At 56.0% G+C, this 24,048-nt stretch overlaps 1 protein-coding gene across 9 annotated transcripts in view; it reads right to left on the reverse strand.

The window, feature by feature from the left end:
- Positions 1-227: 227 nt before the first annotated feature.
- TSPAN18 (tetraspanin 18) overlaps positions 228-24,048 on the reverse strand; it is a 186,651-nt gene continuing 162,830 nt past the window's right edge. For all 9 annotated transcript variants that reach the window (XM_066362876.1, XM_066362859.1, XM_066362846.1 and 6 more), the window contains 7 exons: positions 19,625-19,697; positions 16,838-17,032; positions 8,396-8,470; positions 7,149-7,247; positions 6,405-6,587; positions 2,797-2,880; positions 228-1,913 (listed from right to left, as the gene is read on the reverse strand). In XM_066362876.1, coding sequence (XP_066218973.1) covers positions 1,866-1,913; positions 2,797-2,880; positions 6,405-6,587; positions 7,149-7,247; positions 8,396-8,470; positions 16,838-17,032; positions 19,625-19,687 — 747 coding nt within the window. In that variant the 5' untranslated portion in view covers positions 19,688-19,697 and the 3' untranslated portion in view covers positions 228-1,865. The remainder of the gene's footprint in view (positions 1,914-2,796; positions 2,881-6,404; positions 6,588-7,148; positions 7,248-8,395; positions 8,471-16,837; positions 17,033-19,624; positions 19,698-24,048) is intronic.

The following is a 24,048-nucleotide window of genomic DNA, read 5'->3' on the forward strand; positions in this document are numbered from 1 at the left end:
GTGTCAGTGTCTGTGGAAAGAGCTCTTCCTGCTTGAACCTGGAGGGAGCAGTCGGAAACGTGCTATGGACGGTGAGGGGACAGGAAACCGTGTCACAGTCGAAATGAAATGCCCTGGAGTTCTTTAGCCTGGAGATAATGGGGCTCAGAGAGAGACACTGTGTGGCTTTAACACTCAGGGAAGGAGAGAGAGCAAGTGGTATGCTTTGGACGGAACCACAGAAAAGCAGAGGTCTATGCTGTGTATTGAGCTGATGCTCAAGTCAGCAGTCCAAAGGCAGAATGCTGTCCTGGGAGGTAGTGAACTCCCCATCCCGGGAGGTGTGCAAGAAGAGGGTAGAGATGTCTTGACAGCGATTTTACAGAAGATATCCAAGCCATCGTTCTGGGCGGGGAGGGGAGAACCAGATGATTGTGGGGGCTCCTTCCTGCCTGGGGAGCCAGGGAGTTGACAGAGGACAGGGAACGGCTTGTGAGGAGCGACCGGCAGCGTGGATAAGGGACTCTGGTGTGTGCACACGTGTGTTTCTGTGGAGGACAGGGAACGGCTTGTGAGGAGCGACCGGCAGCGTGGATAAGGGACTCTGGTGTGTGCACACGTGTGTTTCTGTGGAGGACAGGGAACGGCTTGTGAGGAGCGACCGGCAGCGTGGATAAGGGACTCTGGTGTGTGCACACGTGTGTTTCTGTGGAGGACAGGGAACGGCTTGTGAGGAGCGACCGGCAGCGTGGATAAGGGACTCTGGTGTGTGCACACGTGTGTTTCTGTGGAGGACAGGGAACGGCTTGTGAGGAGCGACCGGCAGCGTGGATAAGGGACTCTGGTGTGTGTACACGTGTGTTTCTGTGGAGGACAGGGAACGGCTTGTGAGGAGCGACCGGCAGCGTGGATAAGGGACTCTGGTGTGTGCACACGTGTGTTTCTGTGGAGGACAGGGAACGGCTTGTGAGGAGCGACCGGCAGCGTGGATAAGGGACTCTGGTGTGTGCACACGTGTGTTTCTGTGGGCTGAGAAGTGTGGGGAGGCGGGAGGCCAGGGGGGACCCTTCTTAGCTGTGGAACCGGTAAGAGGCAGTTCCTGCTGGCCTGGCCCGTCTCTTCTCGGGGACCCGTGATGCTGAGGCCAGGGAGGCCAGGGAGGCCAGGGAGGCCAGGGAGGGGTGTGAGCGGCAGCTCTGCTGGGCCGGCAGCCCTGGAGGGAGTGGTGGCAGCCTGGAGATGACCCAGTTCTTGTTCAGACTGCTGTGCATGTGCGGTGTGACCTGGACGAGACTGGGCCCGCCAGGTGGTCTGGTCCAGCAGCTGGGCCGTTCCTGGCTCCAGTGTCCGTGGGCCATCTCGGCCTGAGCAGGAGCGGGGACTACTCCATGGAGCAGAGCACCAGGGACTGCGAGAAGGGGCTGAGTTCTCAAGGACGTGGCAACCCGAGTCGCGCTAGGGCCCCTGGGCTCTGGGGACCTCTCTCCAAGATTGGCTTTTGCCTCCTTGTTGCCGAAATCCTCCCTTTCTTGGCACCGGGTCCTGAAGCTGGGAGGAGAGGGCCCAGGCCTGGGGCTGCCAGAGTCCGGCTAGGCCCAGGAAGGGGCCTGGGACCAGTGTTCCTTTGGTCTCTAGTGCAGACTGCGTCTTGGGTGCAGAAAGCCCACGGCCCCCACCCCGGAATCCCGGCGGGTTAGATCAGTTCGTATTTTTGTCGTTTTGTTTTGTTAAAAAAATAGCTATTTCCCCCTGCCCCTTCTCCTGGCCACTCACGATGGCCTCACCTCCTCCCCCCGGAACAAGGGGGCAGGGGTGTGGGTAGGGGAGGGCACTGGGTGCTGGACGGTGGTGGGCAGGGTGCGTCTTCAGGCTTCAGGCCACGCCCTCTACTGGATGCCCCGGAAGAGGCACATGGCGAAGATCATGGCAAAGAGCTGCAGGAAAAGCAGGAGTTGACTGGTCAGGCTGGGCCCCCAGCCCCCCAGGGGACCACCCAGTCTTCCCTGCAGCAGGAAGGGGGCAGGCCCCTCACTCTCAGCACACCCCTGCTGTAGGGATTCCCATACTGCCTCGGGGGCAGGCCCCTCACTCTCAGCACACCCCTGCTGTAGGGATTCCCATACTGCCTCGGGGGCAGGCCCCTCACTCTCAGCACACCCCTGCTGTAGGGATTCCCATACTGCCTCGGGGGCAGGCCCCTCTCGGGGCCATTGGCCCCCTTCACGCCCTGCAGCCATGGAGAGAAGGGGGCTTTGGAAACCCAGAGACAGGAGTTCAAGTCCAGCTTTCTTCCTTGCCAGTGGTGACCTTGGGCCAAACACACCCGTTCTCTGGGCCTGTGTGTGTCTCCAGAGCTCACTGTGTGCCAGGCAAACCTCACAGACCAGGGAGGGAGGCACCGCGGGGTCGTGTAACCTGCCTAAGGTCATACAGCTACACGTGGGGGAGCTAGGGTTCGAGTCCACACGCCAGAGAGAAAGGGCCTGGCCCAGAAGCACAGGCAGCAGCCCCTCCCTCAGGTCAGCTGTTTAGATCCTGTTCAACAGTTCCCTGGAGACCTTGGTGGGGTTGGGGCATTGGGAGCGGCGTTGGGAGGTGGGGGTAAGAGTGACTCTCGGAACCCATTTCCCAGAGACTTGCTCAGACATGTCCGGAGTTCAGTGACTTGGGCAGCAGACACACAATGGTGGACCCATGGGTCCTGAGTTAAGGACATGTGAATGGAGGTGAGCTGGGGACTGCAGATCATGGGGCGTCTGCCCCAGACCCCTGTGTGTCCTGCCTCTGGGGAGCCACGGAAGTGGGGCCTTCACTTACCTCGATGGCCAGCACCCCTATGGCGAGGGCTCCGGCCAGGTAGACGTAGGTTTCAAAGGCGTTGAGGATCACTGTGTAACATCCCTGGGGAAAGGACCAGAGGTGAAGCCACGGCTCGAAGGCTAGTCCGGGGTCAGGGGTCAGGGGCCAGGGGTCAGGAACCAGTGTCAGGATGGGTGTGAAGCTGGGGAGCTGGCAACGTGGCCCTAAACCTCAGGGAGCACGGTTGGCAAGGAGCATGGCTTCAGTCCCCATAGGACTGTCCTCGCTCTGTCTGTGTCCCTCTGAGCACACCCTGGCTGGTGGAAAGTGTCTGAGTGCAGAGCTGTGTGGGGGTTACCCCTATGCCTCTGGGTGTCATTGCAAGACCTGCTTAGTAAGTTCTTAGCTCTGTGTCTCCACTGCCATCAACCTGGCCTCACCATCACCACTTCTCATTGGGACCAGTGTAAAAATCCCTCCTGTCCTCTCAGGCCCACCCCTAATCCCTGGCCACTGAGCAGCCAGAATGCCATCATGGCCAGGTGCCCCCATTGCCCAGGTAGAACGGGGTGTGGGTTTCCACAGCTCTTCTGGCATCCTCAACATGAACCTGCTGGCCCAGCATGGCATGGCACGGCCCTGCTGCTGCCCTCTCCTTGAGCTGGTCCTGCCCTATTCACTGTGCTGCAGCCACACTGGCCTTCTCTTGGTTCCTGGAACACACCATGCTCCCTCCCACCTCAGGGCCTTTGCACATGCTGCTCTGCTGCATTGCTTTTCTCTTTCTAGGAGGATAAGGGTGTAGCACTTTGCCTCAAGGAAAGTTTGGATGCACAGCAGCATCCAAGCTCATAAACCACCGCGAAGCAGATGGGAAACAGTGGGGATAGAGCAGAGAAACAGTGACACTGTGAGGAGAGAAGACTTAAGATCACCTGGACAAATGGAGACGATGGGTGGTTTCCTATTAGTGGTAACCATTCTAGACCAGAGTCAGGTCTAGCAAGGTCACCCTATTTGTTTCCAGCACCCAACACTCTCCTGACTCTTGGGTGACTCTCTTGATCCAGAGAGGGCTGAGGAATGAGCTAGAGAAGCTGCCACATGGGTTTGAACCATATCAATGGAGGGGTCCAAGTATTCACTGGAGTTCGATGGTAAACAGGGCAGGTGCACTGCCTCACCACTCAGAGACAAGTGCTTTCTGCCTTGGCTCCTGTGGCCATGCGACCAAGTCCTAGCTGGTGAAACCTAAGCAGAAGTTGCCTGGAGGTTTCTGGGAAAGCAGCTGGTGCCACCCTTTCCTATTCTCCCCCCTTGAACATGGGTGGGATGTGTGGAGCCACGGCAGCCATTTTGCCCTCATGAAGTAGTAAACACAAGGAAAGGCCAGAAAGATCACAGAGACCAGGCCTTGACTGACAGGGCAGAGCCACTGATACAGTGTGAGAAGACACCATTGTTTAGAATTCTTGCTCTGTGTGAAACACAAAGGTATTTGCTTAAGCCTCCTTGGTTGGGATTTCAGTTACTCGTACGTAATCAAAGGTGTTGCCGGCTATGATGGGGATATCATAAGACTATGGTGGGGATATCAGGCCAAGTCAGAAATGTATCCTGGGCTTTAGGGAAGTGGGTTTTGGAGAAAAAACAACAACAAGCAGATAGTCCCTCAGCAGAGGCTTTTAAAAGGGAAGAATGCTCAGGAGGGATGTGAATGTCTCAGAAAAGGAGTCCCAGAGTCACTCTCAGTAATCCTCACATGGAACAGAAGAAGCGTCATCCTAAAAACTAAGATGGCTGCACAGGGACCTCTCTGGTGAGCTTCCGACATCAAAGCCATGCCCAGGGGGTGGGAGGAGGCATCATCACGGAGTTGGAGTCAGAAATGGGAAGCCTGTCAGGATGAAGCCCTAAAGGACCAGGGCCCAGGAAAAGCCTCCCAGAACAATTCACAAGTGGCCTTAGAGTGCGGCTGTGGCGGTGGGCACCAGACATTTCTAACAGCAGCTCCTTGAACAGCTTAGAACTTCGTTTGTGTTCCATATCTAATCCTGAGCTGGGGTGGCGGCCTGCTCCGTGGAGTTGTCAGGCTCCTTCTCTCTTGATGCTCTGACATCCCAAAGGGCCCCTCTCCTCGGCAAGGTCAGAGTTGGCTGCCAACACAGCTGCATTTCAGCCAGGGGGGAAAGGAGGAGGGCAAGCACAATGCTTTCTCTTGAGAACGTGACTCAGTTGCACAGATTACATTGCTTACCTCCCTTTGGCTAGAAGTTGGTCACATGGCCTAGCTGCAAGGGAGGCTGGGAAGGGCAGCTTTTACATGGTGCTCATAGGATCACATAAAGCCCCTCTTTCCAAGGAGGAAGAGGTGAATGGAGTGCAGGGCCAGCCAGCAGTCTCTACCACTGTATAGGGGATCTGAGATCCAGAGACTATGTCTTGGCCAAGGTGACAAAGCGTTTAACAGCCCAGGGAGGCTGACATCACAGCCTGGAACTGCCTGCATGTCCTGCAGCCTCTTCTGAGGGGGAGAGACCCACGCCCTCCCCAGTTCTACAGCAACCTGATCTCAGGGCCCTTATCTCTTTCCTGGTATCTCTTTCCCTCACTGCAGGAGGGCAGGGCTGCCAGGGGCAGGGGAACTTGGCTCTTGGGGCCGTATGTGCCCTTTTACATGACATAGGCAGGTACAGGGGATGACAGTGCTGAGCTGGTGAGACAAAGCTGAGGCTAGAAAGAGACTCATCAGATGGCCAGTGCCAGGCCTCAGCTCAACGGTCGCCTCCCCTGGGACTCTAGCCTGCCTTGTGCCCTCTACCACGGTCCCTTCTAGCCCCTCATCTGGCTTTACTTCCTTCGTAGTCATTGCTGCCATGTTGTGGTTTGTCTGCTGATTGTTTATCATCTTCTTCTTCTTCTCACTAAACCATGAGCCCGCAGGAGCAGGGGCCTCGTCTCCTGTCCCCTGAGGGGTCCTGCATCGGGAACTCTCCCACGAGATGCTCAGTCAAGGCTGGATCAAGTGAGAGGCGTGGGGAACGGGCTCAGTCTCCCCTCCCTCTGGTGTCACACACACTGGGGGGCGGTGCTCACTGGGGGACCTTGTGTCACACAGGAAGGGAAAGGGATTCTTCTGAATCTGAGACGAAATCCTAGGGTTGCAATAGAAGCAAAGAGGTCTGGGAGCTTCCCTGACCTACCTTTCTCCCTTGGAGCTTGGCTGTGCCCCCACATGGCAAATGTGAGCTTCCCCCCAAATTGAGTGCACGGCCGAGGAGGGAGCCACTGTGTGATTCTAGCTCTGGCTCCCAACCTACGTTATAAGAAGCTCAGGAGGTTTCAGCCTGGAACACTGGGAAACTCCTACTTTACTCTTGAACCTCAGCCACAATGCCCAGCCCTCTGACCTACGCTGTCACTGAGCCATCTTCCACCTTCATCCTTTCCACGCTTTGGCTGGATCTCAAGTGACTGGATAAAGCTTCACTAGCCTCCATTCAGGCCCATGTCATGGCCGACAGTCCCTTGGGGTCCCGGAGTGCCTTCAGACCCTCTGGGATGACCCTGCCACCCAGCCAGCTCTGGCCACCCACGCGGCTCTGCCCGGGGCGCAGGGCCTGTACCTGCTTGTTCAGGAACAGGCCCCTCCCCAGGAGGCACTCCTCCCTGCTCAGCAGCACCCCGTCCCGGGTCTGCGGCTCTCTCCGGCAGCAGGCCTCGGGCACCTCGTCACTGTCCAAAGCCAGGAGTCGAAACACCGATGCGTACTTGAAGTCTTCAGGCCCGTTGACCCCACAGCAGCCAAACTAGGAGAAGAGCACAGGGAAGGGGTGGTGGGCGGGAGCCGGCCTGCGGGCGGAGGTGGCCGGGCTACCTCTCGAAGGGCCGCAGGGAACGTGAGGTGACCTGAAGGAACGGAGCTGAGACCCCGGTGGCTGGCTCCCCCCGGTCTCCCCGGGTGACCCTGGGAGAGTCACTCAGCTTCTGAGCCTCCAGCTTCTGAGCCTTCATTGGTGAAACGGGGGTGGTGGTAATAATTCCTACCCCACCGTTTATTAGCACTCAATAAACAGTTGCTACGACTGATACTGTCATTGATGACCATGGCACCTGCTGGAGGACTGGAGTCAGGGATGGCGAAGACGCTTCGCGGGGCGTGTAGCCTGTGATGGAGGAGCAGTGGTTGCTGGGAATGCCGTGTGGAGGTGATTCCGAGGCGGGTCTGGGCTGGGGGAGCCGGTGCCCTGGTTGATGACTGGCACATGAGCAGAGGGATTTCTGGAGGCCAGGCATTTACAGCACTGGGCATCATGGCTCTGAATGCTCATAGCATCCCTGCATGGGAGGGGCGTGGGGGTGTCACTCACCGTGATCATGACCGAGTTCCAGGTGGCAGAGAAGACATCTGTGTCATTGTTGCCCTGATAATGCTTGGTGAGCTCCTTGGTGAAGAATTCACGGGTGAGCTGGAGGCAGAAGGAGAAGCTGGTTGAGACCCCCATCTGGTTGCTTGGTCCCTTCCCCCTCCCTGGCCCCTCCATCTGTCAGCTTTGGGGGAAAGGAGGGAAGGCTCCAGGGCTCTGTGCCAGGCGCCTGGCATTCTCCTCAACTTGGGGTGGGTCCCTTAACCCCACCTCACGGCCTGGCCTGTGGGTGCCCCCATCTTGGGGTCACTCCCGTGAAAAGTCCATACACCCCTCGGCAGCCCCAGGGCCAGGGCGCGCTGGGAACCTCGCTCTGCCCTATGGCTCTTCCCCGGGGGGGGGGGGGCAGCTAGCATAGAGTGAGGGCTTGCCCTCACGCCACCCCTTCCACCCTGAGCTGTTCCTCAGACAGAGCTAAGCAGATGCCCTGGGTCCCAGGCCCTGAAGAAACCACGGATGGAGCACATCTAGTTCCCAGAGATGTCCTTGAAAGTCGCTCAGAGGTTTAACCACCCTCCCGATCGGGCAGGACCCTGGGTAGTGCCCAGCGGAGAGAGACCCTCAGGGCACCATTCTATGCATACAGGGTGTAGCCTCCTCCTCCTCCTCCCCTCTGGGCCACCTGCTCACCACCAGGGCCAGCTGTGTATCCTGCTCCATCCTCCCCTCTCTTTTTTCCCAGGCCACCTTTGGTTGGTGCCTGGATCTTGTAGACTCAGAGGGGAGCTGGCGCTCCCGGTGGTTGGAGCCCCTGGAATAAGATGGCCTATGGAGGGCAAGTGGCCCAAACTGGACACTGGCCAGAGCCTCCGTGGAGAGTGCTCTGTCCCTTCTCCAGCCCGTCACTCATTCCAGGACTCAGGGGCAGCCTCCCTGATTATCCTCAACGCTGCCAAATAACTACTGCTGTGCCATCGCCTGGCAAAGTGTGGCATGGAAAATTCCAGAAGCAGGTGTGTGATTGTACTGGGTGTTTCGGCAGAGTGAGACCCCAAGGGTCCCCTGACACTATACTTCTGGAAAAGCCCTCATAGGGGAAGAGGACCGCTGGGTCACAGTTTGGGCTGAAAGTGCTGGGTGAGGGGCTGCTGACTCCATGAGACCCTCGGAGGATGGGACAGGCTGGCCACGATGGCCACCGCTCCGCCGCTGGTAGCAGGGAGCCAGGCTGCGTGGGGCCCGGCACGTACGTTTTCCCTGAAGATGAAGCCCAGGATGGCCGCCGAGAGCTCCGCCAGGAAGATGATCAGGATGAAGAGGAAGAACTGCGGAGAGAAGGGCCAGGCTCGTGAGTCCTGGGGGGGGGGGGGCATTTCCCCAAGTCCCCCCCCCCCCATCTGTCACACAATTGACGCGGCACATAGATTTTGTAAAACTAAGGAACTTCGCCGCCGCCAACCAGACATTTTTCATCATAAACGTACCAACAGTCTACCTCTGGAGTCAACATATTGCAATGCAACAATGGAAACGTAAACAAACAAGCCTTCGGTGCAAACGGCACCCCTTAGCCGAGGCCCGTGGTGCCGCGGTCAGTCCGAACAGCCCTACCCGGCAGAGCTGGACGGAGATGCGTGTGGACTGGCCACGCTGGGCGGAGCCTGGCTTTCCCCACCCCCCGCCCCAGGGCCGCCTCTCCCGGCTGCAGCCCCTCATTCCCGTGGGAAGTGAGGAGGTGATACCGATCTTCAGGCGCAGTAAAGGAGCAAGACTGAAGGAAGGCGGCGTGTCTATCAAAATCTGAGAACGCACCCACGGGCCGGGTGTCTGAATCTACCAGAACACTGCTCCGCTCCCTGCATTTGCTGATGCTGCCACACCAACCACGAGGCCTCTGGTCCTGGGGTCCCCTCTGTCAGGAGGACCACTCCCTTCCTCCCCCACCAGCTCCCCGTTTTCCAGACCGGATTTAGCTGCAGCCGTTCTCCTGCCGAGAAGCCTTTCCCGGCTGCCCCATGTCACAGTGCCCCACAGAGATGTCCTTGTCACAGCTGCCGGGTCCCCACTGGGTCCCTCCCTTCAGTACAGAGGCTGTGACCACGCTTTTCCCCACAGCTAGACAGCACAAACATTGATTCATGGCTCTCAGATGAATGAATGAAGCCAGGAGGGACTGACACGCCATCTTGACTGTCTGCTGCATCTCAGGCCCTGGTCGCCATGGGCACTGTTTTGGGCTAAAAGCTGTTGGCAAGAGAAAGAGGAAATGGCTGTGCCTTCATTACTGAGCACTGCCGGTACCTTTGGCATGTACAGTCTGTGACAACCCCAGAGTTGTCACCCTACCGGAGACCACCAGCAGAAGACTGAACCCCAGGGCACACAGAGATAGGTTCCTACACATCTGCCCAGCTGCCCCGAGACCTGCTCCCTCGGGTCACAGTCCCCAGAGCCACCAGGCTACACTGGTTGTGCCCAAGGCTAGAAGGAAGCAAGGGCTCTGGGCTCAGTGTCAGGACCCCTCTGCCCACCTCGCCTTGTTTGGGCGACTTCGGACAATCGGAAGCAAGGGCTCTGGGCTTCGTGTCAGGACACCTCTGCCCACCTCGCCTTGCTCTGGGCGACTTCGGACAATCACTCAAATGCCCTCCAGCCTCAGTTTCCTCATCAGTAAAGTGAGGAGGTGACACCTCCTTCCGGGGTCACCTGGGGAATAAGGACGTCGTGGACGGGAGTGTTCTGTACGCTGAGCCAAGCTCGTCGTCGAGCTCTTGCAAGAGTAGGAGTGCGGCAGCCGGCTCACGTGCAGGCTGTTCCGGGAGCCCCAGGGCCCGGCCCCAGCGACACTGTGGTGGGCCGTGATGCCCTCAGCGTCCCTCTCCTGGACCCTGACTCTTCTGGTCAGAAGAAGGGCACTGTCACTTTGTCCTCACCTCGGGAAGACCCCAGTCATTTCCCTCCCTGACCTCCCAGCTGGAGCAGCAGCTGTCGGGTCAAGGTCCCGCAGTTCCCCACGTCGCTTGGGCTACCCACCGCCTTCGGGGAGCCCCTCGGGATGGATTTCAGAATGACCCATGCAGAATGTGGACATGAAAACATCTCCTAGACCTGTCAAACAGTTTTGTTTCGTTTCTTTTAAATGTCCAAACTCAAGAAGAGCTCCCGGCTTACACAGACCAGCCAGCGCAAAGCGCAGGTCTGTCACTCCTCGTCCCAGACCGTCGTTGGTCACCGGAGTCCCTCCGGAGTCGAGGTGCCTCCGGCATAGCTCTGGCCTCAAAGGGGGTTTCAGCATGAGAGCCGACACCTGCCCCTCACCTCTCTCTGTTTAGCCCCCAGTTCCACAGTGGAGGAAGGGAATGGCTGCTCCAAACCGGGCAGCTGAAAAATTTCAGAGCATCCTTGTCTTAACCCAGTTCCTCCCGGGGGGCCATGCCCCCCCGGCCTCTCTGCTGAGGAGCGAGACTCAGGACCGACATGTCAGCAGGTCTGCTAAACCCTGGGCGTCCGCTTCCGACAGGTCAGCCTTGCTGGGGTCAGCTGCGCAGGGTGACCTTGGGCTGCGCTCGGGGTTGGGCAGAGTTCCATAACCAGAGGCGACAGGGGGCCTCCTGGACCCCTGGCCACAACAGCTGTCGTCCATTCCAACACCCCCACGGCCGCTCCCCCACGCATGGTTGGCCCTCGGGCTGAGCGATGTGTTCTCCGCTCCCGCAGCCTCTCTTCCCCGAGAGCGATGGGGGCCCCTGGCGGGGCTCCTGGCACTTTCATTCGGCCGGTGATGGATGGTCATCCGGTTGTTCCACCCGGCCTCCGCGGGAGCCCCGCCCTGCCCTGTGCCCTCTCACTGGGGTTGCTGGCAGTCCTCAGGCTGGCAAAGAGTGGCCTCGGAAATGGTCTCCATCCTCAGGGACGTAATTCAGCTGGCCCTGGCTATCAAGCCTCGTGGCTTAGAAAGGTATAAACTACGGATGAGCCCTAGCTCCGGCCTCGCGTACTCAGCACGCTCGTCACTGTGGGAGAGTGTGTGCGCTCTCCGGGATGACTTAGCACACAGCTGCAGTGAGATGGTGCCGGCGAAGCCCTGTGCACAGGCTGGGGCGAGGTGACAGCTGCTCCGATGGGGGCTCTGGACCTAGAGGAAGCGCAGCCTTCCTGAAGGCAAGTGTTGGCAGGGGTGATCTCTGGAGCAATAACGACAGCTACTGTCTGCTGAGCACTTACTACCCAGGCACTGTGGGTCTCCTAGGGACTGTTTCACGGAACCCTCTCGACAGCCTGGAGAAGCCGCTGCTGTTATAATCATTTTACAGATGGAGAAACGGGGACCCCAAGAGGGTTAGCAGGGCACAGCGGGTAGGCAGTACACCTGGGAGGAACATGGGAACTCTGATTCCAGAACATGGCCTTTTGACGCCAAGTTATCCTGAAACCCATAAGAGTCTCCAGGTTCTAACGCTTTCCAATGGCCTACAGGGTCTCTTGTGGATAACTCCAGTCCCTTTAGTGTCCCACTTAGCAAGTGTTTACGTGTGCCAGGAACAGAGCCAAGCAAGGTATAGGACAGGGGTCCCCAAACTTTTTACACAGGGGGCCAGTTCACTGTCCCTCAGACCATTGGAGGGCCGGACTATAAAAAAAAAACTATGAACAAATCCCTATGCACACTGCACAGATCTTATTTTAAAGTAAAAAAAAACAAAAAAAACCCAAAATGGGAACAAATACAATATTTAAAATAAAGAACAAGTAAATTTAAATCAACCAACTGACCAGTATTTCAATGGGAACTATGCTCCTCTCACTGACCACCAATGAAACAGGTGCCACTTCTGGAAGTGCGGCAGGGGCCGGATAAATGGCCTCAGGGGGCCGCATGTGGCCCGCGGGCCATAGTTTGGGGACCCCTGTTCTAATGCTTTCCAATGGCCTATGGGGTCTCTTGTGGATAACTCCAGTCCCTTTAGTGTCCCACTTAGCAAGTGTTTACATGTGCCAGGAACAGAGCCACGCAAGGTATAGGAGGAAGGTATTCTCTTCATTTTATGTAGAGGGAATCTGAGGTTCAGAGAGGTCAGGTAACCGGCCCCGGGAAGTGGCCGAGCAGGGCTCAGGGCCGGCTCTTCGGAGCCCGGAGTCCATGCCGTTACCCACCTCTCTGACACAGCCTTCTCTCTGTTCTTCCCTTCCAGGGCTGCTCACTGAGCACTTGCCCTGCGCCAGGCACTCTGCTCGGTACTGGCAGACAAATACACATCCTTATGGAGTTTACATTGAGCCACGTTTCATAATTCAGGAAATGAAGTTCATGAGAGGAAATGAAAGAATGAACCTGGTGACTCATTGGCAGGGAAAGTGGGCCTCCCCAGAGGAAGGGGGGCTGCAGGCCTACTTGTCACCGCTCCTGCCCAGAGCAGGGTTTCCCCCAAGCCTGGCGACCTCGGGGTGCCTTGAGTGTGTATGACTGTGAGTCACCTGAAAGGAAAGAGCCAGGCTGTGGTGCCAACCTCATCATAATGCCACTCCTGCCAAGTTGCCTTCTCCAGCCTGCAACCATTTCCTCCTGCTTAACAGGGTTACCAACGGGTCACCTGGCGGGGTTCCCCTGGGCCCCGCCACGGGGCTTGTCCGGATGCTTCCCGGGGCTTCCCCTAGTCAGGCCCTTTCCCAGGGTTTACTTGCCTTCGGTTCAGCTAACCTCAAACCATCTGCCCACTGACACGTTTGCCAGTAATTCCTGAACACCAAATTTACGACACTTTGCATAAGATGGGAAAATTCACAAAGAGGCAGGAACTGCTATTTGCCTACTGGGGAGACTCTTCTAACCCATCTGCCTACAGGCACGTCTGCCTTCAGCTCTCAGCGCTAATCAATATTTACCAAACTTACATACTTAGTGCGCAACTCAGCGCATTCGTCTCTTTTAAATACACTCCTCTCTTTCTGCTGTTCTCTCTTCCAATTTCACAAGCCTTTGTTATACAATGTTCTTTAAAAAATTGAGTCAAATAAATGGGCTGAATTACACAGAGGTAGGCGACCTGGGGGAGAAAAGGGATGCCACAAAGTGCCAATCACAGGCTGAAATGGTCCTATTGTTATGTAAAAATGCTGTGACATCGATCAACAGGGCTGATTGAAAGATGTGTCTTTAGAAAAACTGGTCATTAGGTGATGTCATTACGCTTATTGTCCCTGAGCTAAGGGTCGCTGGGACCCTGCGGGTTTTAGCCTCCGAGTTGGGGGGAGGGGATTCTCAGTCGACCCCCACCCCCAGGCTCCCTTTCTCTGCAGGCCTTTGAGCCTGGGTTCCTGAGGAGGCTAACGTGCTCCCTCCTAGTCCTTCTCAAGACAAGTCTTCCCTCCCTCCTAGCAAGCTGAGGAAGCTGTCTCAGGCTTCCCTACGGACCCCAGTATCTACCAGGGGTGAGACACAGTGTCCCTCTTCATCTGGGACACCCACACAGCCAGGTCCAGGTTATAAGAGGAAGTGGTTCTTATTATTTAGGTCATGAGTTTTTCTGAAAACCTGCCAGAAGCTGTGGTATCTCTCTCCAGAAACACGCATATGTGCACAATATATACATATACATAAACAACACACATGTACAGACATGCAGGCCCTGACATACTCTTTTTTTGTGTGTGTGTTTTTCTGAAGTGAGAAGTGAGGAGGCAGAGAGGCAGACCCCTGCATGCACCCAACCAGGATCCCCCCCTCCCACCCGGCATGCCCACCAGGGGGCAATGCTTGGCCCATCTGGGCCATTGCTCCTTTGCAACCGGACCCATGCTAGTGCTGAGGCAGAGGCCATGGAGCCATCCTCAGCACCCGGGCCAACTTTGTTCCCGTGGAGCCTTGGCTGCGGAAGGGGAAGAGAGAGACAGAGAGAAAGGAGAGGGGGAGGGGTGGAGAAGCAGATGAGCAGTTCTCCTGTGTTCCCTGGCTGGGAATCAAACCTGGGACTCCCACATGCTGGACTGATGCTCTACCACTGAGCCACCCGGCCAGGACCCCTGACATACTCTTACACATAATGTCAGGAAAATTTTGGGTGACTTGAGTCCCTGCCAGGGTAGGAGCCCCTGGACCAGCCCTGGGCTGACAGACAGGAGACCAGGACTCAAGGGTCCCTCACTTTTGACTTGCACTGCGACCTCAAACTTGTTATGTGCTGGGCATCAGAAAGGGGGGAGGGAGAAGAGGGGATGTGAGGAAGAAGAGAGAAGGAGGGAGGAAACGAGAGGGGAGGGACCCAGGGGACACAAAGAGAGGGAGGCAGGGAGGCAGGACAGAGGAAAGGAGCATGCAGGAGAGAGATAAGGAAAGACAGCAGGATAGAAACCGAGAGATGAAGAGAGAGGCAGAGACAGAGAGACAGAGGCAGAGGCAGGGAGAGAGCGAGCAAAGAAAGGGAGCAACAGCGAGATGGGGCTGCAGGTCTCCGACGGGAGGGAAAAAGGCAGCAAAAGAGGGTGGGAAGGGGCTGCGTTAGGGTTCAGTGGGCTGGACCCAGGCTTAACCCTCTCTCCAGGGACGTGGGGCTGACCTCGTCCTGGGACTTGGTCTTCTCCTGCGTGCTGTGGAGAGCAATGTTCTCACTCAGCTGGCATGCTCAGAGGGAGCCACTTAGCTCACCGCCTCCCACCTCCCCAGCCCCAAGCCCCAGCCTGGCTTCCTGTTTTGGCTTCAGAGACAGCCTATTAACAATGGATGAGTCCCAGGGGCCCGAGGTGTGGGGGGACGGATGGAGGGGGCGGTTTGGTGTGTCCTGGGATCCGCACCCAGCTCCTTTTCAAGTCTCCTGAGGCTCCCCAAGTCCAGATTCCCCCCCACACCATCTGACGCTGTAGAGGGCTTTCCACTAGGGGGCGCCAACAGGTTTCTTTGTTTCTCTCCCAATGAAGAGTTTGCAGTGTGTAGACCGCTGAAGGGAGACAGCCACACATTTCACAGCTGATTTCACTTTCTCTCTGTGATGTGGGTCATCTCACCGAACAAATGGGGGCTGTGCAGTGTTCTAATCTGGGGAGAAGGCACCAGATCTCTGCCTCCCAAAGCGCTGACTGCCGGCTCACGGGCAGGAACAGACAGAGCCTCACAAGGAAGTCCTCCTGATGACCCGCCCAGGTCTTCCGAGTGTTTAATCCTCCGCCCAGCCATCACCCAGCCACACACACACTGCTCTAAGCAGGGCTGTTCTGAACTGAACCCAGAGCAGGGCAAGCCTCAACTGCCAAGTTCTCTGCGCCCTGGAGGTCCACAGGACCTTGCAGGGGAAGAAGACCCCTTCACCAGGGCCAGGACGGTCAGCAAAAGCCCAAAGGACCACAGCTCATGGGCATGAAACTGACCATCTGCTCCTTGTCTCGCTTGGCCCCCACCTACGGCTGAGCTGGTTGGTTCCTTGCTTAACAAGCCAAGACACTGAGGTCCAGAGAGGTTAAGAAACCTGGCCTGACCTGTGGTGGCGCAGTGGGATAAAGCGTCGACCTGGAACACTGAGGTCGCCGGTTCGAAACCTTGGGCTTGCCTGGTCAAGGCACATATGGGAGTTGATGCTTCCTGCTCCTCCCCCTTCTCTCTCTCTCTGTCTCTCTCTCTCACTCTTCTCTCTCTAAAAAATCAATAAATAAAATATATTTTGGCCCTGGCCAGTTGGCTCAGCGATAGAGCGTCGGCCTGACGTGCGGGGGACCCGGGTTCGATTCCCGGCCAGGGGACATAGGAGAAGCGCCCATTTGCTTCTCCACCCCCTCCCTCCTTCCTCTCTGTCTCTCTCTTCCCCCTCCCACAGCCAAGGCTCCATTGGAGCAAAGATGGCCCGGGCGCTGGGGATGGCTCCTTGGCCTCTGCCCCAGGCGCTAGAGTGGCTCTGGTCTCGGTAGAGCGACCCCCCGGAGGGGCAGAGCATCGCCCCATGGTGGGCAGAGTGTCGCCCCTGGTGGGCATGCCGGGTGGATCCCGGTCGGGCACATGCGGGAGTCTGTCTGACTGTCTCTCCCCGTTTCCAGTTTCAGAAAAATACAAAAAACAAACAAACAAACAAACAAAAAACAATAAAAAAAAGAAACTAGATGGGAGTCATATCCTAAGTTAGGGGACAAAGCAGGGCGCACACTCAGACTAGGTCTGCCTCTGTGTGTCTGTCCATGAGGGAGGGGACAGCCTCTCTGGGCCCATGATGTATATCTTCAGCGCCTAGTGAACTCTGGTCCATAACAACAGTCCAAGGACTATTTCCTTAACAAATAAAGGACTTTCAGAAGTCATACCATTTCTATTTTAACACTGGAAATGCAAACCGTGAGTGATTTATCCAATAGCTGTCTTAACTCTTTTACCAAGGAATTATATATGGGCGTTCTTAAAAGCAAGCAAGTAGAAAAGCATCGCGGTCAATGTTCTCAGTGGACCGCACCACGGAGAAGCCTGGCTGTTCAGACCTGGAGTCCAGGGCCACCCCCACGCAGGGCAGCTTACCCAGGGCAGGCGTGGGCCCAGCACCGAGAGCAGGCTCCGGACGCCGGGGCTGTGAGTACAGTCGGGAGAGGTGGGTGGCCCTTCCGCTCCAGGGAGACAGTTTACTTGGCTCAGACCGCAGAGTGAGTCCCTGCACTACAGGCACAGGGCCTCCTCCCCCTCTCTCAGGGCACCCATGGGTGGGGTGGGGGGTGGCAGTACTCACAAACAGCAGCAGACACTTGTTCTCCCGGACGGCCCCGCAGCAGCCCAGGAAGCCGAGCAGAAAAAGCAGGCCCCCCATGGCCAGGAGGATGTAGGCGCCCGTGATCAGCAAGGGGTTAGCGGCCACGATCTCTCGGAAACCAGTGGGGTCCACCATGACCCAGATGCCGACGCCCAGCAGACAGGCCCCGCCCAGCTGCTCGCAGGCACAGTCCAGAGGGAGGAGAAGAAACAGAGGTTAGGTACTAGATGCTCCACACACACACTCCCCTGAGTGAGGCCCTGGGCACAGGCCGTGAGCCCCGGTGAGCCGGGCAGGAACTCCACATGCAGGGTCCCGGGTCCCAGCACCGCTTGGCCCTGCTTCGGATCTTCCCACTTTCTCTGACCTTCCGAGCAGCAAGCAGCCTCTAAGCCCAGTCTTTGACCCTGGTCCCACCTTAGCCTGTTGACAACCGTATCCTGTGGCGTTTATTTATCACCTTTAAATTCTCCTTAAATGTCAGAGCTGCAGGATAATGAGGTCACCTAGTCCAACCCTCGATTCCACACTGAGCCCCAGAGGGGGCCAACGACTCGCTGAAGGTCACACAGGACTTCTGAGGCAGAAGCAGGCTGAATCCCTGGCTTCCCTGACTCCGGCCCCAAGGACACTCACTGAACTCCGTAAACATGCACTGGCACCTACACTGTGCCTGCACCCTGCCGGGGACAGGAACACACAGACAAAAGCTGTCCCCGTGATCCCCAACAGCAGCTCTCAGTCAGGTTGGGCTCCTCACTCAAATCTGCACCCCGAAAGCCTCGTGTTTATGTCTTCACTTGCATGGCCCATCTTCCCGTGCCTTACTCATCTTCTGGAGAGAAGCAGCATAGACCAGAGAAAGGGCTGTGTAGCTGTGTGACCTGAGATAAATGGCTTAACCTCTCTGAACTTTAGCTTCTTTGTGGTTTAAAAAAAAAAAAAACAAATTCTCACCTCCCAAGTTGGCCCTGAGGAAGAAAGGATGTGAATGCACTTAGCAGGTTTCAATAAATATCCATTCCATTTGTCCTGGGCACAGACAAGTATTGGAAGCAGATCAGTTGCAGGAGAGCCAGTTTGGCATCATTGGATTTCAAAGGCTGTAAAGCGTTTGAAATCCCTGTGAGGTGGGAGGACCCAAGGAATGACAGATGGTGGCTAAGAGCAAACTGGAGCTCTGGCTTGGCTGAGGGGTCTGCAAGCTGTGGGGAAGAGCTGTACAGTTCGGGGCAGGAGATGGTGCGTTAGGTGCAGTTGGGGCGGGGAGGGGTGGGTAGAGAGGCCTCAGGGACCAGGCAGCTGAGGAGAAAGGGGAAACCAACAAAGATGGCCAGCGACAGAGGCTACAGATGGTTCCTTCCGTCACTGGTCTCCTACCAACCTCCAGTAAAACCTGTGTCCCTTGTCATGGCTGTTGGAGGTTTTGGGGGTTGACAATTTGTGCTGAGGTTTGCTTCAAGGAGGGCTTGAACACAGACTGAGCTGCTCAAGTAACCCCGCTCCAGAGGGACCCTGGGGCTGGCCTGAAGTCACCCAGTCTGGACTCTGGACGTTGGTTCTAAGATTCAATCTGTTGGGTTCCCTGCTCTTCAGAATTACAGGGCGGGGGGGGGGGGGGTAATCTAAGACAGTTGCTGAAATATATATATATATGTATGTATATGTATATGATGGAGAGAGACAGACTGGTCAGTCTTGAAGGAAGGGGCCTCTTTTTCATAGTGACCCTATCCTGGAGGACAGTAGTGGACGTTTGTCATCCAGGTCTTGGCTGTACTAAGGTCAAAGGTTCAGGTAGGGTCAGGAAAGCCTTCAGGGGCTCAAGAGGTCAGGAGTGTGGCTCTCTCCTGGGTGGGCTGCCAGCAGGTGGGCTGGGCTGCAGCACACGGAGCTGGCCACCTGAGCACTCAGGACTCTGTCCCTCATGGAGAGAATCCGCAGGCTGGACGGGGACGGAGCTCAACTATTAAATGCTGACACACTGCAGGCACTTCCTAATTTTGCTTCATTTTCAAAAATCATTGTTGAGGTAGGTAATTAAGGGATGAAGAGACTGAGGTTCAGGAAGGTGAAGTGTGTTTCAAATCACGTTGCTGGTGTAAAAGGCGTTGACCTGGAACGCTGAGGTTGCCGGTTTGAAACCCCGGGCTTCCCTGGTCAGGGCACATATGGGAGTTGATGCTTTCTGCTCCTCCCCCCCTTTTCTCTCTCTCTCTCTTTTTCTCTGTCCCCTCTCTCTAAAATGAATAAATAAAATATAAAATAAATAAATAAATAAATTAATTAATTAATTAAATTAAAATCATGTTGCTGGTAAGATACACAGCTTGCTTTGAATGCAGGTCTCCGAGTTCCAGAGAGGTCTCTAACTCCGTCAAGTTCCCCTGCAGCTCTGACGTCTGTAATGCTCTGGGGGTCAGGGCTATCGGTGGGGCTCTCTCTGCCGCTCTCCCACCGCCCCATCGCCACCAGGGGTCAGATCCCAGGACGGAGGCCTTCACCCTTTGCCAGAGGAGCTAGACCACCCCGGTCCATGCAGAATGTCTCTCCTAGGATGGTGGGCCTTTTGGAGTGGGGTGGGCGCTGCTGGGGGCCTCCCATCCAGAAGATCCTGGCTGGGCGGGCAGGTCTGCTTCCCACACTGGCCCCTGTTCCTGCCCCCAGGACCCAGCTCATTATTGACTACTTCCAAGCAGCAGTCGTCGGTCCTGCCCACTCAGCAGAGGCCCAGGGAGACCCCGGGCATGCTCCAGGGATACTCACAAATATGAAGAAATTGAAAACAAACATCAGATACTTCATGCAGCTCAGACAGTCGCCTTCCATGATGCTCCACCTATAAAACAGCAAGGCCCTTCAGTCTTCCCCCTGGGGGACCCCACCCAGTAAGAAGCCCTGCTCCCCTTCCTCCCCCATGGAGGGGTCTCAGCAGCCAGCCTGCTCTTGCCATGGGAGGGGGAAGAGGGAAGCTGATAACTTCCTCTCCCAAGGAAGCCACTTTGCCCTGCGGGGCCAGAGTTAGGAGTGAGAATTGGGAACCAGCATGCCTGAGTTCAAATTCATGTCTACCACTCATTTGCTGTGTGGCCTTGGGCAAATTACTCTACCTCTCTGAATCTTGCTCTCTCCAACTTGAAAATGGATGCGGAAAACAGAAGCTTCCTCCCAAGCACTGTTGTGAGGGTGACTGAAATAATGCAATGACATGCTTAGCATGACACCCGGCACATGGCCAGGGCTCAATGATGCTATGTGATGATATTACTTGATGGCTGAGGTGAGCCTTCTTCCGATTTGGTAGACGAGCAACTAAGGTTCAGAGGCTGAGAGACTTGCCAAGTTCATGGATCAGGATCAGAACCCAGGCCTGACATAAACTTCCCACCGCCGTACACGCCCTTCAGCCCGCAGGACTGCCCAGCGAGGAGGGGTGTTGCAGGGAAAAGAGGTGAGAGCACCCAGCTGGAGGCCTGAGACCTGCTCCCGGGGCCAGCCCCTCCCCATGCCCTGACCACCTCCAGCACGCCACCTACAGCATCCCACCTCCCCCGGGAGACTTCCCTGTCTCTACCTGAAAGTGTGCCCGTGGTAGCGAGTCACTGAATACAATGCTATTTAGCTAACATTTATTGTACACCAACGGGAAGCCAGGCACTAGGGATTGAAGCAATGAGATGCAGCCCTTCCCGTCCCCAAGAGAAGCAGAAAGCATCTGCTATTACAAGCCAGACCTCAAGATGCACAAGACACACTTCCTATTCAATATTCAATGTTTTCATGCTTTCTTCATGATGGCCCCGGAGAGAAGATGGGTGGGACCAGGAGGACCTGCCCTTGGCCTTGCTCCAGGCCCCCTATTCTTGGCAGCCAGTGGAAGAGCTGAGATTCAGTGGGGACCTAGGGGAACAGCTGGCTTGCTGTGTAGTTAGCATGTCTTCTGACTGGTCCATGCTAGTGCCCCCCAGGTGGTAAACATCTGGACCATCATCCCCAAGCCCAGGGTCTTCCTCTGCCAGGCTCAGACGTGGACGGCCCTTGGAGGACAGAAGGGAGGCAGGCCCCAGGAAGATGCCAGGAAGTAGCAGGAGGAGGCCAGCTCTGGAGTCCCTCCCCTCTGCCCAAAGCTGCTCTCCAGGGTAAGATCCGGTTTTCAGTGGGCTCCAGCAATTTAGCAATTAAGGGGCATAATAAATATGGCAGCTCATAAACGGGCTACCTGTATTTATTATGTCCCAGATTCATTAGAGATCACAATGAATGGGCGGCTTGTGGAGTGCTGGACTCCCAGACGAATGCAATAAAAGGACACGTGTCTCCTGGGAAGAGGCTCCGACAACCTCAAAAGGGAGGCAGGTAGAAAATCAGGTGCTGCGAGCTGGAAGGTAGATAGAGATATGGGGACCTGGGTTCCAGCTCCAGGGCAGGGTGGGCGACTGGAAAGAGGCTTTGTGTCTGACAGTGGGTCAAATCCCAGAGCCAGTACACTTAGCTGGTGGCTCGGGGCAAGTTCCGGACTGCATGCATCTGAGTTTCCTTGTATTTAAAATTAGTGTTAAAATAATGCCTTCCTGATTATTCATGAAAAATAGCAAGCACCGGGCTTGGCACATGGCAGCTAATAACAGCAATAGTTAGTAACAGCTGGCATACCTTGAGTTCTTACTAGGTGCCAAGAAACATGAACAATCTCCTTCTTCATAAAGCCCCAGGATACAGGTAATGTCATCTCCATTTTGTTTGTTTTATTCTCTTTTTGGTATTTTTCTGAAGTGAGAAGCAGGGAGGCAGAGAGACAGCCTCCCACATGTGCCCGACCGGGATCCACCTGGCATGCCCACTAGGGGGCGATGCTCAGCCCATCTGGGGCCATTGCTTAGTTGCAACCAAAGCCATTCTAGCACCTGAGGTGGAGGCCATGGAGCCATCCTCAGTGCCCGGGGCCAACTTTGCTCCAATAGAGCCTTGGCTGTAGGAAGGGAAAAGAGAGATAGAGAGGAAGGAGAGGGAGAGGGGTGGAGAAGCAGATGGGCACTTCTCCTGTGTGCCTTGACTGGGAATTGAACCCGGGACTTCTGCACGCCAGGTCAACGCTCTACCCCTGAGCCAAATGGCCAGGGCCCATCTCCATTTTTCAGGTGAAAGAATTGAGGCTCAGAGAGGTGTAATCACTTATCTGAGATCACACAGCATGGAAGTACCTAAGCCAGGCTTTGAACCTAGGTCTGTCTTAATCTAGAATCTCAACTCTTAATCATCATCTTTAGTGAATGCTAATTCCTTACCCCATGCATCCATCCTCCAAAATTCAAGCCCGTCTTCATACCTCCTATGCCAATTTATTTCCCACTGTTCAGGGGAAACAATCTCCTGGGAAATTATCCACTGCTAGGTTGGTCAAAAGACCAATGCCAGCCTGCATTGACCAATCCCTACAAGGGGCTTTGGATCATGGGGACACACCTCTACAGCCAATTGGTCAGATAAGAGTGCTACAATGACAGACACATGAAATCTCCAATTCCTACTTGGATCTGCCTCTTAGCTCCACCCACCCATACAGCCTTTTGGAAGTTAGTATCATCACACAGTTCCCTAATTTTCCTTTAAGGAGAGTGGGAACACAGACAGTCTCTGGAAGGTGGACTGAGAAGACACTTGAGACCATGAGGCCCAAGGGCTTAGTTGTTGAAAAGACATTTATAAAGGAGACTGGGGGCCTCTGTGCTACATGAGAATGGCACGCCCTCCCTGGGGCCAGCGGCAAAAGGCCCACTGAGACTTCCCCTTTCCAGGGCCAATAGGAACCCCAAGGGGAAAGTATTGGTGTGGGCGGGGGCTGCAGAGTCAGCAGCTCTGGCTCTCCTGCCTCCTAGGACAATCAACCTCTCTGGGCCTCTGCTTTCCTGTCTGCAGAATGGGGCCAGGAATGCTGACCTCAGGAAACTGTAGGGACCGAGAATTAAGTGCTAATGTATGTAGAGTTTCTCACATCACTGCTGACATACAATAACTCGGTCCCTTCTTCCTCCCTGCCACGAGGCGGTTGCTTTACCTGCCCCCCCCCCCCCCCCACACACACACACACACACCGACCAGCTACACGAGCTGTAGTTCTCTGTGTCAGGAGAGGCGAGGAGGATTTCTGAGCAGGGAGAGTGAGTGTGTGCAGTGTTCTCAAACTGGGTTCCCTGGGACCCACTATCCCCTAATGCTATTTTCAGGATAGCAAATAAGATCTCAGAAATCATCCCCTCACCATTGGCCAGGCAGTGTCTTGGGCTTTAGAGCAATTAAACAACGCTGGCGGTGGGGTGGGGGTAGGGGGGGGCTGTTTCTTGGGTTACTCAGAAGCTCCGGCCACCAGGTATATATGACTTCACATTACGGAAATTAAGGAGCCACTTTCACATATACTTAATAAGTGATTTCGTAAAGACAGCCCTGTTTGGAAGATAAAATCCTTTCCATCTTGGGGCTCACAGGGATGTAATGCAGGATCAGCCTCCCAGACACACTTGACTTCCTGTGAGTTCAACTCCCCGCCTGCCCGGGGAAAGCGTGCAGGAGAGCAGCTGAGGTTCGGTTTGGCTGTCCTTCCAGTTTGGCTGTCCTTCCGGTTTGGCTGTCCTTCCGGTTTGGCTGTCCTTCCGGTTTGGCTGTCCTTCCGCGTGGGCGTCTGCCCCAGGGTGAGCCTGGGCGGGAGCCCTGGACCCACAGCTGTGCGTCTCACGGTCTCGAGGTGCCGGTTCCTGTCGCAGCGTCCCTGCACCCGGCCAAGCGAGGGTCCCTGTACCCGGCCAAGTGAGCGTCCCTGCACCCGGCCAAGCGAGGGTCCCTGTACCCGGCCAAGTGAGGGTCCCTGTACCCGGCCAAGCGAGGGTCCCTGTACCCGGCCAAGTGAGCGTCCCTGTACCCGGCCAAGCGAGGGTCCCTGTACCCGGCCAAGTGAGCGTCCCTGTACCCGGCCAAGCGAGGGTCCCTGTACCCGGCCAAGTGAGGGTCCCTGTACCCGGCCAAGCGAGGGTCCCTGTACCCGGCCAAGCGAGGGTTTGCAGACGTGCAGCTGGGTGTTCCCTGCCCCAAGATGCAACCAATTGTTTCTTGTATTAAACAAACAAAGGAACCAAAAAAAACCAAAAACACAAACAAACAAAAAAAGAAAACCCACCAGGTGTTTAGGAGCTTTA

Source organism: Saccopteryx leptura, chromosome 1, assembly GCF_036850995.1.
Source record: "Saccopteryx leptura isolate mSacLep1 chromosome 1, mSacLep1_pri_phased_curated, whole genome shotgun sequence".
Classification (NCBI taxonomy): Eukaryota; Metazoa; Chordata; class Mammalia; order Chiroptera; family Emballonuridae; genus Saccopteryx; species Saccopteryx leptura.